This window comes from Solanum lycopersicum, chromosome 1 (assembly GCF_036512215.1).
Source record: "Solanum lycopersicum chromosome 1, SLM_r2.1".
Lineage (NCBI taxonomy): Eukaryota > Viridiplantae > Streptophyta > Magnoliopsida > Solanales > Solanaceae > Solanum > Solanum lycopersicum.
The window spans coordinates 84,873,644-84,887,650 of record NC_090800.1 but is presented as its reverse complement, the minus strand read 5'-3'; the positions used below and the strand labels follow the sequence as shown (position 1 = coordinate 84,887,650).

The following is a 14,007-nucleotide window of genomic DNA, read 5'->3' as shown; positions in this document are numbered from 1 at the left end:
ATTCAATCGACCACAGAAGTTGTTGGAAGACTAAAATCCTTGAAGCAAAGTGGTCTGGTTTTCAACATCCTGAAGCAGTGCTTCATATGTGTATGATATATTGGATAAGATTTAAATAGGAACGTAACAAACATCAATATAATCACAATACACGTGTGTTTCAGTTCTGAATGATAAAGTAGTCTGAACTATGAAGTTCAAAATGGGAATGAAGGTTAAAGAACATATGATATCATTGGAGTAATGTCATCGATGCCTGGATTTCTTCAAGTGTCCTTCCTTTGGTCTCTGGTACCAGCATTGCAACGAATACAACAACCGAGCCACAAAAGAATGCAAACAAGAAGAATGTTCCTGCAAGTTACAACAGAATTTAATAAATCAATAGTGATACCATCAAACAAGCTTAAGTAACAGATGGAGAGTGCCATTACCTGCTGCATTCCACTCGAATAGGAAATTAAAAGCATAAGAAACTATCCAAGAAGTAAAACAGTTGATCAATGCCGTAAGACTTCCTGCAGAACCCTTGATGTTTATCGGAAGTATCTGAAACGGAGATTCACTTAATGGTTTGTCTGACTCTCTATAACATATATAGATATTTGAATTTGACATCTTAAAGACGCACCTCTGACATGATGATCCAGGGTGTACCTCCCATTCCCACTGTGAAAGATACAGAAAAGAGCTGTTTACAGAATATGGAGGTGGAATGAGAATGTAAGGGGTTTGGCAAGGTATAGGTGTTCAAAACAGTAAGGACATGAATAAAAAATAAAAGGATGTTGTTTTAACAAACCAGTATGCCAGTGTACACCATTGAAGAAGTTAGCTCTGCTGATGAATGATAACCCTGCTCATGATAAAGCAGAATCAGAATGACATGAATGTAGCAAAAGCAGATGCGTAACTGAAGAAGTTGATTGTATATCACCAAGTTTAGCACCTTGAAAAGAAACCCCAGTGCTACAAGCAAGCACCCTAAACAAGTCCCAGCTGAAGTAACCTGAAAACGAAGTGTTGAGGCTTATTAAAATTGTACTTTATCGGCAAAGGATATGAACCTGCAGTCATTATTCTTACAAGCATAAGAAGTCGTCTCCCAGCTTTTTCTGTGAGGATAATACTTGCGACTGCAAATGGAAGCTGAAATGAAGAATGATTGTTTGAGTGTTATTTAGCAGTCTTTTATTAAACTGGAGTAGTAAGAGTTGAGAACCTGGAGAACAGCCATGACTTGAGATGCGGAGTCTGCTGAACAACCTTGTAAAGTGATCTTAACTTTTAGATATATCCCTATAAACAAAAGGCTGTCAACTTAAAACAGAAGTTTATTTCTGAGTGTTCTTACCAGCTGCTCTAAAAATTGAACTGGCAAAAGAAGTTATTGCATTGGTCCCTCCTAACTGCACGAGAGCCATTAGCCCGACTACAATCTAATAATAATGAATACCGGCAGAAGTATCAGACATATCATCCAGACTCCTAAAGTGTTTCAACTTGGGGTTATACGTAAAGCTTACAATTAGTGGACGAGCATATTTCCAACTGAATAAATCCATAAATGTGGATCCTGAGTGTTGCTGAACTGTTTCAGTAAAGTCCTGTTAAATAGAGAGATTTCAGTGCTAACTGCTCTTCTGGAAACTAGACTTCAACAGAAAAGTGTGAAAGAGACAAACAGGTAAACAACACTGCTAAGTTACACATTTTAGATCATTTTGTTACTTTTATTTCAGCTGCTTCAGTGGAAATATCAGCATTTTCTCCCCTCAGACGTTGTAGTGATGCTTCTACCTCCTTCTCCAGACCAATTTTCGACTGTCAATAGATTAGCATATTTCCCTTTTATCTTTCTTTTTAAAATAGTTGTAGCACAATGATTAGTTAATGCCACCTGCTTGTTCTTTGGAAATTACTAACTCACCAACCACCGAGGAGACTCCGGTATGAAGAATACACCTAGCACCTGTATAAAGCTAGGGATAGCACCTGGAAGTTCAACCAATTTCAAGAAATGGAAACCTCTATATAATCAGGCATCTTCTTTTTGAAATTCTCTTTGTTGAATGCTTACCTACAAGAGCTAAAGTGCGCCAGCTCATGTTATTCCCAATGTAATACACCAGTGAGAAGCCAAGAGTCAGCGTACACTGCAAAAACATCAAGGCTTATACAGAGAGAAAATGTACCAACCAATCAAAATCAACAAAGTTTTTTATTTACTGAAGCAGCTGCTACAAAGCCCCCTCGGATATTTTTCGGCGTGACCTCTGAAATGTATATAGGTCCCTGTTTGAAATTTAATTCTGGTCATATCATGCATCAGACCTTTCTTGGTTCAACGGACAGAAAAAAGTTATCCAGAAAATGTAAAAGAAATTACCACATATATTTGGATTCCTGCACCAACTCCCGTCAGCAACCTTCCAGCATCAAGCCACCAAACTCTCTTTCAACAAGCACAAACTCGTAAGTTGAACCAGATAATCATATTTGCTTAACACGGTTACATGGCCTGACTGGAAGAAATAAAGGGAGGAGGGAAAGGGTGCGCGCGCACACACACAAACGGAAAGAGAGGAGAAAAGTAATTTCCCTGTGTATATGAGGTAAAATACATTCTCTGTACCTTGCCAAAGGTTATTGAACACCAGCCCATGATAAAAAATAAATCCGAAAGCCACATTGTCTGTATGAATTATAAACCAAATTAGAAACTTTAAAAGTTGATTCAGGTTCAGTGATTTTTTTACAAGTAAAAGTTCAATAAATTTAGTAAAGGAAAAGAGACTTACAGTTCTCCTGCCAAAAATATCAGCCACCTTTCCACTTATCAGAGCCCCAATCATTCCTCCAAATATCATGATTGAAGCAAAAACTGAGTACTACACAAAAAGAAAAAATCAGACTATGTAAAGAGATGTATTAGGTTTTTTGTGTATCCATTTATTTTGATATTATTTAGTTGGAAAAGAAAATCTCCTGATGAGAAATGCATTTTGTTGGGCTAGCAGGTAATGGGACTTCAGTGAGGATCATGAGTTCACTTACAAAATGTACATTCACATAAATGAAAAACGAACACCTAGATAAAGAATCTGGACCTCTTTATACAATGTCTAAGATCTCAGAACAGGTTGAGAACAGCTAATCAGGTCAGTGTGAGAGAGCTGTTCCGTACACACGAAAAAAGGTTGTAAGATACTTACTTCTGCTATAGAGAGTCCCAGGTCATCCATGACCCCTGATTGAGCAGGTGATGAATATCCAGCCTGAAAAGGACACACGGACAGCAAGCGCTATCAGTGACAACCCTTTAGCCTAATCTCCTGAGTTCATTAAACATTACACTACAGTTTGAGAAATATGTTATAGTGCTTAGAACATATGCAGTGTGTCCTACCATTAAATTGTAAATACATTCATGAGGAACAAGATTTGTTCGCATAGATATGTGGAAATAAAAACATGTACTGAGGACTCTTGGATCTCACAAGGAACCAAATCTTATGCATTTCTCACAATATGGATGCTTCATTCAGTCTTATCCAAAGTAATTGAAAAATGACGTTCCTTCATAAACACACCTCAAAATCTCATGTATTCCCCGTACCTTGACAAGTAATACTTACAGCAAATCCATAGGCAAAGTAACCACAGGCAGCAACTGAGGTGCTCAAAACAAGATTTGTTGTAACATGGAATTGCCGACTTGCTTTTCTGATACTATTCTCATCTAACAAACCATCTTCCATGCTGCCAGTCATAGTATGTTGCTACCTGGAGAAAAAAAGTAAAGAGACCGTTAAGAATGAAGTAGAAGTTTATACAACATATTCTGGTGGTAGTTTGACATGGTCGATATTGGTCTAAGCAAAAATGCACAGTATTATCAGGGTAAGAGTTTCAGAGATTCAAGAATTACGCCTTAGATACAAAACTTATGTCTGTCTTTTAGCTACGAGAAGTCACACGTAATCACTAGCTAACAATTATTCTAACAATTATTTCTTCATATCAACATGGGTTGTGATGCACTGGCACTGACGGGAAAGTGTTTCGCCCTTAACAATAATACTGAGTTTTCTTGGGAGCTTATGCTCAAAATCTAGAAAAAACAAAGTTATTATATTGTAGGTGAATTGCTTACAAAATTCTATAACTCAGAGAAGAAATTTTGAAGAGGAAAGGAAACCTTGTTTAAGGTTTTAAGATAATGCCACTATTCCAACACCAAAAGCTTAGGAATAATTGATGCCTCAGGCCCACAATTAATTATTACGAAGATCCCACAACACCTGCTTTGGAATATGTATTGTACGGTTACTATGTTTAAATATAATATTTTTTTAATTATTATTTAAATTTTATTATATCAAATATTTAAATTTATCATCTCGTGGTATCTTATAATTCTACTTTATCATTTACTTATATTCATTAAAATAATATAAATATATTATAAACAAATATGTACAACTTGAGAGACCAAATAAATTAAAAGGCGAGCAGGAGTACTATGGAGCTGTTATTTGAACAGGTAATTCTACTATTAACAATGATACTGATTAGGAGTGACAAATGGTTGGATTGTATTTGGATGATTTGAATATGAATTGAGAAAATAAATGGTTTGGATTGCAATTCATCCAATTATAATATGAACAAATATGAATTTGATCAAATATAATTTGGGAAAATAGTTCTAACCCATTTAAATAAATTTGTTTTTTAAACTTACCCTTCCCTACACGCACCCTCTTTCCTCGACCTTCCACCAATCTATCCCTAAAATATTTTTGTTTTCGAAAAATAAAAAGAAATCTATTCTTTCAAAAATAAAAATAAAAATTTACCCCCTCCCCTGGCACCTCCCTCCCCCGCAACCCCCCCCCCCTCCCCCCCACACCCACCTACTTCTAATTTTTTTTGTTTTGGGGAAAATGCACAATTAAACTTTCAACCTATGCCCAAAACCTCAGAGGCACTATTTTGTGGGTCCAAGGAATAGAAAATTACTTATAAAATAAGTTCAGATGAATAATAGAACCTTAATATGGTATAAATGTGTCTCTGAGATTTTTTAAGCGGGTATTTATCCATTATCCCTTTGTTTTTCAAAAACAAAAAAAAAGATTTACCCCCTTTCTCGGAACCCACCATGCGGTATTCACCTTCCACCAATGGACTCCTATATTTTTTTGTTTTTCAAAAATTAAAAAAAATTATTTCATTTCTCACTTATATAGGCTGAATATAGATTCTCATGCTAACCATTTTGACTATATTTACATAAGCTTAAATAAATTAAACATTATATTAACCCATTTAAAAAAATATAAATAATCTATTTAATTTAATATGAACATAATTATTTCATTTTACTTATATGACCCTTAAATTCAGTCCTCATAAATAAGAAAACTGAGAACCCCAAAGTCAGAAAAGTTCCAAATATAAAAACAGTCATAATACATGAATATGAATTTTAATTTGACTTTAATCAATATTTATGTGCTTTTAATTTTATATAAAATTAAAAAATTATCTCATACCTTACGCACATATAATATACATGTCTAATTATTCAATTTTATATAATTTTAAGTGTATACTTGAGCATTAGGACGGAGGGGCATAAATGTTGCTGAAGCCATAAATGGTAATATGTGTGTATTATGATTTATGCCAAAATGCTTTCAAGTCTGGATCACAAAACAGCACCAATTTTTTTTCATGTTGAGAACATAAATAAAAGTAAATAGTAGAGCTACATGTTGATTCTAGAATAGCAAATAGACAAAAACATGTTGATTCTTAAAAATAACCTATGCTCAAAATCTGGAAAAGAAAAAAATGTGAAGTGGAAGAAAATTTGAAGAATTTTGCGAATATTGCAGTCCCAAAAACAGGCAAAGGGAGTGTTAAGTGAAGTAATAGAGAAGAGGATAGAAATATTTTAGCAATAATTGGTACGGCCCACCATAAATAAGAATGATGATCGATCATATTCATGAGGATAATAAACAAATAAGCTCCTCACAAAAATAATCTTCTTTTTTGTACGATACTCCATTGTTGAAAATGACCGCGACCAAAAACTACAGAGCAATTTCAGGGGACTGCCGTTCTGGAGAAGTATACAGAGCAATTTCCTCCTTTTTATCCGCCGACAGAAGCGTGCTTCTTATTTAATTTTTACCTTTCTTCGCACAAGCCCTATTTAAAATTGTTTTGAGTATTCAATGGTTACTTTTTCAAACTCCAAAAATTTATTGGATAAAATAAAAAGTTGATCTTTCTTTCTGTAAAGTATAAATGAAATTTATTCTTTTTAAGTTTTAAATGTATATAAAAGTTTAATTTGAAATTTAAAATTCTACTTTACAGACAATTTAAAATTTTGAATTATCATGTAAAATTGAAGTGGATGCTTTACCTTACATCGACATCTGATTTTAGATCAAAGTCTTATTATATTAGCTCTATCGATCTCATCCTTCTCTTATAAAAATAAAGAAGTTTGTTTTTAAATATGAAAAGACACATAAAATCTTTAATTCACAATTTAAAATATTTTAACCACTCAATTGATATTTTCATCTTGTTAATTAGAATTTACTTCCCCGCTTCCTAATTTATTTCCCTCTCCTCAATTTTTCATAATAAATAAATAATTAGGAACGACCAAAACTTTATTTTAAAAAGAGCAAGTTAGAATTTCTTTATTTTATTACTTCTAAAAAGAAATCGAATGGCAGGTGAGTCACTTCTCGTCTTTTTCCTTCACGTCTTTTTAATTAATGGATACCTAGACATAAAGCCTAAAGGTTTGGTATCTGAATTTATAGCCTATCAAATAGGTAACGACGTAACGTATAAGGACGAGAATTTTTATATTTTATGTTAATGTTTTAAATTAGAAATAAAAAATAATTATTATTTTTAATATTGACTTTTTCCAGTCATATTTTTTTGTTTAAAAAAGGATGATCTATTTGACTTGGAATGGAGTTTAAGAAAAGAAACAAGATTTTTAATTTTGCGTATCTAAATTAAAGTTATGTCAAATGTATCAAAATGTTTTTAATCTCGTGGAAAGTTAAAGTTTAAACTTTATCAAAAAAAGAAAAAGAATCATTCTTTTTTAAACAAAATTGTCACGACCCAACCCGATAGGCCGTGATTAGTGCCCGTTTTGGACACCAACATACAAACCTGCTAAGTATGACCAACTGAAACTAAGACAATATGGAATTTAATCAAATCAAGTCAACCCCAACGTCATATATATATATATATATATATATATAAGAGGACCTGTCTCATAAGGAGTCATAACCATTCAACCATAACAGCATACGCGAGCCGACAAGGCCACCACTATTCAAAGCATAATGATGTACGCAGCCGACAAGGCTGCCCCTGTACAAGCGGACATCCCAAACAAACCATGTCCAGACCATTATCCAAAACATATATATACAACCCACATAATGTCCACAGACCTCTAAGAGTACAGTAATGAAACTCGACGGGACAGGGCCCCGCCATACCCATAGACGAGTAAAAGACTACACAAAAAGTTGTGTACCAAAACGACTGGGCTCCGAAACAGTGGAGCTCTCCCAATCGGCAAAGTAGATATCCTAGGCGGGAGGATCACCGAACTGTGCGTCTACACCTGCGGGCATGAAACGCAGCCCCCCGAGGAAAGGGGGGTCAGTACGGACAATGTACTGAGTATGTAAAGCATAAGGTAAAGATGACAGGATACCAATATGGCAAGTCGAAACAAAATATCTCTACACATATACCCTTTTAAGTGAAAATCATGCATATATTTAACATTTAAGGTGCCCAGCTTCCCTAGTAAGGGGCTCGGCAAAATAATCATCACGTCATCTCCGTCATCATCATCATCATAACCATCCTCATCACCAATCATATATATAATATACATACCCGGCCCTCTAGTGAGGAACTCGGTGACATATGCAAGAAACTCCGCACGAATATTACCCGGCCCGGGACTCGGTGAAATGATAAATGACTCTATGCACGACAGAATATTATGAGCAACCATATGCAATTAAAATCATTTCTTATAACTCAATAGAACAATCAACGTGAACCAGCAAGGAGTATTACCAAAGATTAATGTTTTATCAAGGTTATGAACCTTCAATACGATATGGAAACGTAAAATCTCAATGACTCTAAGAAGCACTACCATAGATATGAGAGATCATCATAGCCTTAGACATAGCCGATATATAGAGGAATAATTGTGGAAGCAAGAATATACGTCACCTAGACGCTCTAGAGGTAAGTATCAAACCTGTCCGTTATTCGCTTATTTTTAAAAGTCATGCCAAACAAAGAAAGAAGGGACAGCGTTACATACCGTATAATTGAGCCGCACGTCCAATATTTACTGCTCAAGCTATTAATCTATAACAAGCAACAATCGTGCCGCAATTAGATAAACATCGTGCTTTACTTTCTTGTAAGCTAGCTAATAATCTAACGAAAATTCGGCAGCACCTCCCCTATTTTCCTTACTTCGTCCCAATCCGACAACAACCCAAATTATCCACAGCAATACCAATAACACATATAACCCAACGAATCATATTAAACAGCTTCCTTCCCAAAATAGTTCTGTCTCGGCAACCATAGCAGCGAAGCAACGACACACCGAGCGATAATTCGTTTTACAATTCGCAACACATCTACCTTATTGTATTCATCCTTTGGATTATATACTCATAATCACATTTAACATATACATAATGCCAAAACAGAATTTTCCCATAGTTTGCTTTAATCAAAACAGCCCAAGCACCAACACGACACCACTAATAATCCGATTATGGTTTCCGTTCATACTTAGCACATTCAATAACTAAAACAAACTTCCTAAGCTACTGGTCACGCCCCCTTCTTAAAATTAATGGGTAATTAACAAAGGTATTCTAAAGAATTAACACACCAAACAAGGAGATTACTAACCAAATTATTTGCAGCTGCTGGCCAAGAGTTGCAGGGTTGGTTTCTCCATTTCCATGGCTGCCTAAGACAAGTGGTGAAGAAGAAGATGATATGCAGCAATGCATTTCACCACTTTATATAGCATGGAGTGGATTTCTCCACCTCATTTAATAGTATGAAGTGGAGGCAGCCCCCCTCTACACCTGTCCACTAAGGCCAGCCCACAATCTGATCCCTTTTTAATTTTTGCCTTGAGTGGTGGGGCCCATTGGATTAAATCAATCCAAATTAGCCACTAATTAATCCCTCACTTAAAGTTAATGACACTTACATTAACCAACTCATACTTAATATCACATTTGGAAATAACATTCTTGCCTAATATTTCTTTACGTCTTCTAGATCACGATGCGCACTACGTATAAAAAAAAATACGAGGCATAACATCCTTCCCCCCTTAGGAACATTCATCCTCGAATGTTAAGTTAGCGTCTTGCAAAAACAAATTCCAACGAGGTCTCTCTAAAAGTTATACCTATCAACCTGCATTCCGTAACTTACAGATGCCTCACAGCTACATAATCTCATTATCTATCAATATAGTCAAGCTAGGAATTGAATTACCTGCAGGTACGGGGAACAAGTAAGGATACTTATTCTTCATTTCGTCTTCCGCTTCCCAAGTCATCTCCTCCCTATAGTTATTTTGCCACAACACTTTGACGGAAGCCACATCCTTAGTACGTAACCTTCTAACCTGACGATCAAGTATAGCCACGGGTTTCTCCTCATATGACAACTCCTCTGTTACCTGAATATCATCTACAGGGAATACTCTAGAAGGATCACCAATACATTTACGTAGCATCGATACATGGAAGACTGGATGTACCGCCTCCAAATCAGATGGTAGATCCAACTCATAGGCAACCTTGCCTATCCTACGAACAATCTGATAAGGCCCAATGTATCTCGGACTGAGCTTCCCCTTCCTGCCGAATCTCATCACACCCCTCATGGGTGATACCTTCAGGAATACCCAGTCACCAATCTGAAACTCTAAATCTCGACGCCGATTATCTGCATATGACTTCTGTCGACTCTGGGCTGCTAATAATCTTTCTTGAATAAGCTTCACCTTGTCAAAAGCTTGCTGAATCACATCCGGGCCTATTAACTTAGTCTCGCCAACATCAAACCAACCAATAGGTGATCTGCACTTCCTCCCATATAAGGCCTCGTACGGTGCCATCTGGATACTAGAATGGTAGCTATTATTATAGGCAAACTCAATGAGCGGCAAGTGGTCATCCCAGCTGCCTTTGAAGTCAATAATACAGGCCCGCAACATATCTTCTAGTGTCTGAATAGTACGCTCAGCCTGCCCATCAGTCTGAGGGTGAAATGCAGTGCTAAGGTTCACCTGTGTCCCCAATCCCTTCTGAAACGATCTCCAAAAGTTGGCTGTAAATTGAGCTCCTCTGTCTGATGTAATGGACGTGGGAACCCCATGAAGTCTTACTATCTCCCTGACATATAACCTCGCATAATCTTCAGCCGAATAAGTAGTCCTGACTGGAAGAAAATGGGCCGATTTCGTCAGCCTATCTACAATAACCCATATAGAGTCATACTTCCGTTGAGTGCGAGGTAAGCATGTAATGAAGTCCATATTAATCATCTCCCATTTCCAAGTTGGGATCTCTATCTCCTGTAATAATCCACCAGGCTTTTGATGTTCGATCTTGACTTGTTGACAATTTGGGCACTGAGCAACAAACTCTGCTATGTCCTTTTTCATGCCATCCCACCAATATAAGCATCTGAGGTCATGATACATTTTTGTTGACCCTGGGTGAATAGAATAACGGGCAGAGTGTGCCTCTCCCATAACTTGCCGTCGTAGCCCCGCAGTATCGGGTACACACAATCTGCCTTCATATCGTAACTCTCCATCAGGTGTAACCTTAAATGGGGTCTTTTCCTTTTGAAGAGCTGCATCTCTATACTGTGCCAGAATAGGGTCCTTGTATTGGTGTCTCTTTACCTCATCTATGATTGAGGACTCAGCAATTTCTCGAATAGAAACTCCACTATCTTCCGAATTAGCTAGACGGACTCCAAGGCTTGATAGCCGCTGAATCTCCCGAACCATATCCCTCCCTTCTGGTTGTACATCTGTCAAGCTACCCATGGACTTACGGCTAAGAGCATCTGCTACAACATTTGCTTTCCCTGGATGATATAAAATATCAACATCATAATCCTTTAGCAACTCTAACCACCGCCTCTGTCGTAAGTTCAGCTCCTTCTGTTTAAAGATATATTGGAGACTCTTATGATCTGTATAGATGTCCACATGGACACCATATAAATAATGTCTCCATATCTTCAAGGCATGAACCACGACCGCTAACTCCAGATCGTGAGTAGGATAGTTCTTTTCATGCTTCCTAAGTTGTCGGGAGGCATAGGCTATAACTTTGCCATGCTGCATCAATACACATCCTAGCCCAACACCCGAAGCATCACAATAAATAACATAGCCGTCTGGTCCCTCTGGAAGAGTTAGGACTGGAGCTGTAGTCAATTTGTCTTTCAATAGCTGGAAGCTTCGCTCACAAGCATCTGTCCACTGGAACTTGGCTGCCTTTTGAGTTAGCCTTGTCAAAGGCACTGAAATTGAGGCAAACTTTTCTACGAATCTCCTGTAATATCCTGCTAACCCCAAAAAGTTGCGTACCTCAGTAGGTGTCGTAGGTCTGGGCCAAGTCTTTACTGCCTCAATCTTCTGCGTATCTACCCGAATACCATCAGCTCCAATAATATGCCCCAAGAATGCCACTGAAGTCAACCAGAACTCGCATTTAGAAAATTTAGCATACAACTTCTGGTGCTGAAGCACCCTAAGTACCGTCCTTAAATGATCTGCATGCTCCTTTTCTGAACGTGAATAGACCAGAATATCGTCTATAAATACAATAACAAACATATCAAGGAATGGTTTAAATACTCGATTCATTAAATCCATGAACACCACTGGAGCATTAGTCAGCCCAAAAGACAGCACTCTAAACTCATAATGCCCATATCGGGTCCGGAATGCTGTCTTTGGAATATCTGCCTCCTTTACCCGCACCTGATGATAACCTGACCGCAAGTCTATCTTTGAAAAACACTTTGCACCCTGCAACTGGTCAAATAGATCGTCAATCCTTGGGAGGGGATACCTGTTCTTTATTGTTACTTTGTTCAACTGCCTATAATCAATGCACATCCGCAGCGACCCATCCTTCTTCCTCACAAACAGTACTGGTGCTCCCCAAGGTGACATACTAGGCCTGATGAAGCCCTTTTCTAGAAAATCCCTCAATTGCTCTTTCAATTCTTTCAACTCAGCAGGTGCCATTCTATAAGGAGGTATAGATATAAGCTGGGTATCTGGCAGTACATCTATAGTAAACTCTATCTCCCGTTCTGGAGGAAGGCCTGGAAGTTCCTCGGGAAATACATCAGGAAATTCATTAACTACCGGGACTGATTGAAGAGTCGATGCCTCTGCCTTTATGTCATACACCCGAATCAGATGGTAAATATAGCCTTTTCTAACCATCTTCCCAGCCTTGAGGTATGAAATGAACTTACCTTTCGGCGATACTGTACTTCCCTTCCACTCTATAATCGGTTCCCCTGGAAATTGAAATCGAACTATCTTTTCTCTGCAATCAACATTAGCATAACAAGCAGCCAACCAATCCATGCCCATGATAATATCAAACTCAATCATATTTAACTCTATTAGATCTGCTACGGTATGACGACTATATATAGCTACTGAACAATTCCTATATACTCGCGTAGCAATGACAAAATCTCCTACAGGTGTAGCTACCTCAAATGGTTCTATCAACTCAGACTCTATTCCGATCCTACTAGCAACAAAGGGAGATATATATGATAAGGTGGAACCTGGGTCTATCAATGCATACACACTTCGGGAGAATAGTGATAATATACCTGTGATCACATTAGGTGACGCCTCTTGATCTTGCCTATTAGTCAAAGCATATATACGGTTTGAGGGACCGCTAGAACTAGAAGCTCCACCACGTCCTCTACCACGGCCTGCTGGTGCCTGAATACCCTGCCCCGTAGGGCGCATAGCCACAGAAGAAGATGAACCAGCAACGGACCCTGTAGGCTGTGCCATACCACCTGCACTACCTCTAAGGTGACACTCCCTCATAGTATGGCCCTGACGGCCACAAGAAAAACACGCACCTGTAGCCCAACGACATTCCCCAGGATGGGACTTACCACAACGAGAACACCGAGGCAAAGGTGGCCTCGACTGGCTCAAACCCCTGCCCATCTGTGACCCTGACGCCCTAGAGCTCTGACCAGGTTCCGAATATCCCATACGATCGAACCCCCTACCCATGAAACGTGGGGGTGCACTCTGTGCTGGCTGGGAAGAAAATCTAACATTATGCTGAGACTGCCCGCTTTGAAACTCGTCAGGATAACCTGCTGATCTAGCCCTCTTATGCTGGCCTCTATTATAATCTCTATCTGGCTGACGTCCCCGGTGTCGATCCTCTACCCCCTGTGCATATGCCTGCACCCGAGCAATGTCCATACCTGGCTGAAGAGTCACTGCCATACAACCGTCAATCAGATAACGATCCAATCCCATCACATAACGATGTACCCTGTCTGCCATATCAGCCACAATAGTAGGCGCATGCCTAGCCAATGAATCAAACTCGAGGCTATACTCTCGAACGCTCCTGCCATTTTGCTTCAAACGCAAGAATTTATCGACTCTAGCTCGCTTCATATCTGGAGGCAGGAAATGGCCCTGGAAAGCCTCCACAAATTCATCCCATACCGCTGGAGGAGCACCCTCACCCCTAGATAACTCCCAAGACTCATACCAATTAATAGCTACATCCCGCAAACGGTACGTAGCCAACTCAACAGACTCAGTCTCTAAAGCCTTGATTA

General features: G+C 38.3%; 1 protein-coding gene and 1 long non-coding RNA gene across 17 annotated transcripts; both read right to left on the bottom strand.

Moving 5' to 3' along the window:
• Positions 1-55: 55 nt before the first annotated feature.
• On the bottom strand, positions 56-6,253 carry SFP5 (sugar-porter family protein 5). 16 transcript variants are annotated; one of them, XR_003247294.2, is made up of 19 exons: positions 4,157-4,316; positions 3,639-3,786; positions 3,216-3,278; positions 2,802-2,891; positions 2,636-2,695; positions 2,390-2,455; positions 2,230-2,295; positions 2,081-2,156; positions 1,931-1,995; positions 1,732-1,824; positions 1,527-1,607; positions 1,355-1,439; positions 1,223-1,266; positions 1,087-1,149; positions 950-1,009; positions 803-856; positions 632-669; positions 435-549; positions 56-354 (listed from the first exon to the last, which is right to left on the bottom strand). XR_003247294.2 is itself a non-coding variant. In XM_069298050.1 (19 exons), the coding sequence occupies exons 3-19, from the start codon at positions 3,243-3,245 to the stop codon at positions 233-235; spliced, it is 1,230 nt and encodes a 409-aa protein (XP_069154151.1). In that variant the 5' UTR covers positions 3,246-3,278; positions 3,620-3,786; positions 6,050-6,253; the 3' UTR covers positions 56-232. The 16 variants fall into 16 exon arrangements, 13 of the variants coding, with proteins under 13 accessions (XP_069154151.1, XP_069154013.1, XP_025887547.1 ...); XR_011221392.1 differs by having other exon boundaries at positions 4,202-4,315; XR_011221375.1 differs by having other exon boundaries at positions 3,932-4,221.
• An 824-nt stretch (positions 6,254-7,077) lies between these two features.
• On the bottom strand, positions 7,078-8,538 carry LOC138338097 (uncharacterized). The gene is made up of 2 exons (XR_011211392.1): positions 8,414-8,538; positions 7,078-7,690 (listed from the first exon to the last, which is right to left on the bottom strand). It is a non-coding gene; the product is annotated as an uncharacterized lncRNA (long non-coding RNA).
• Between the last annotated feature and the right edge of the window lie 5,469 nt (positions 8,539-14,007).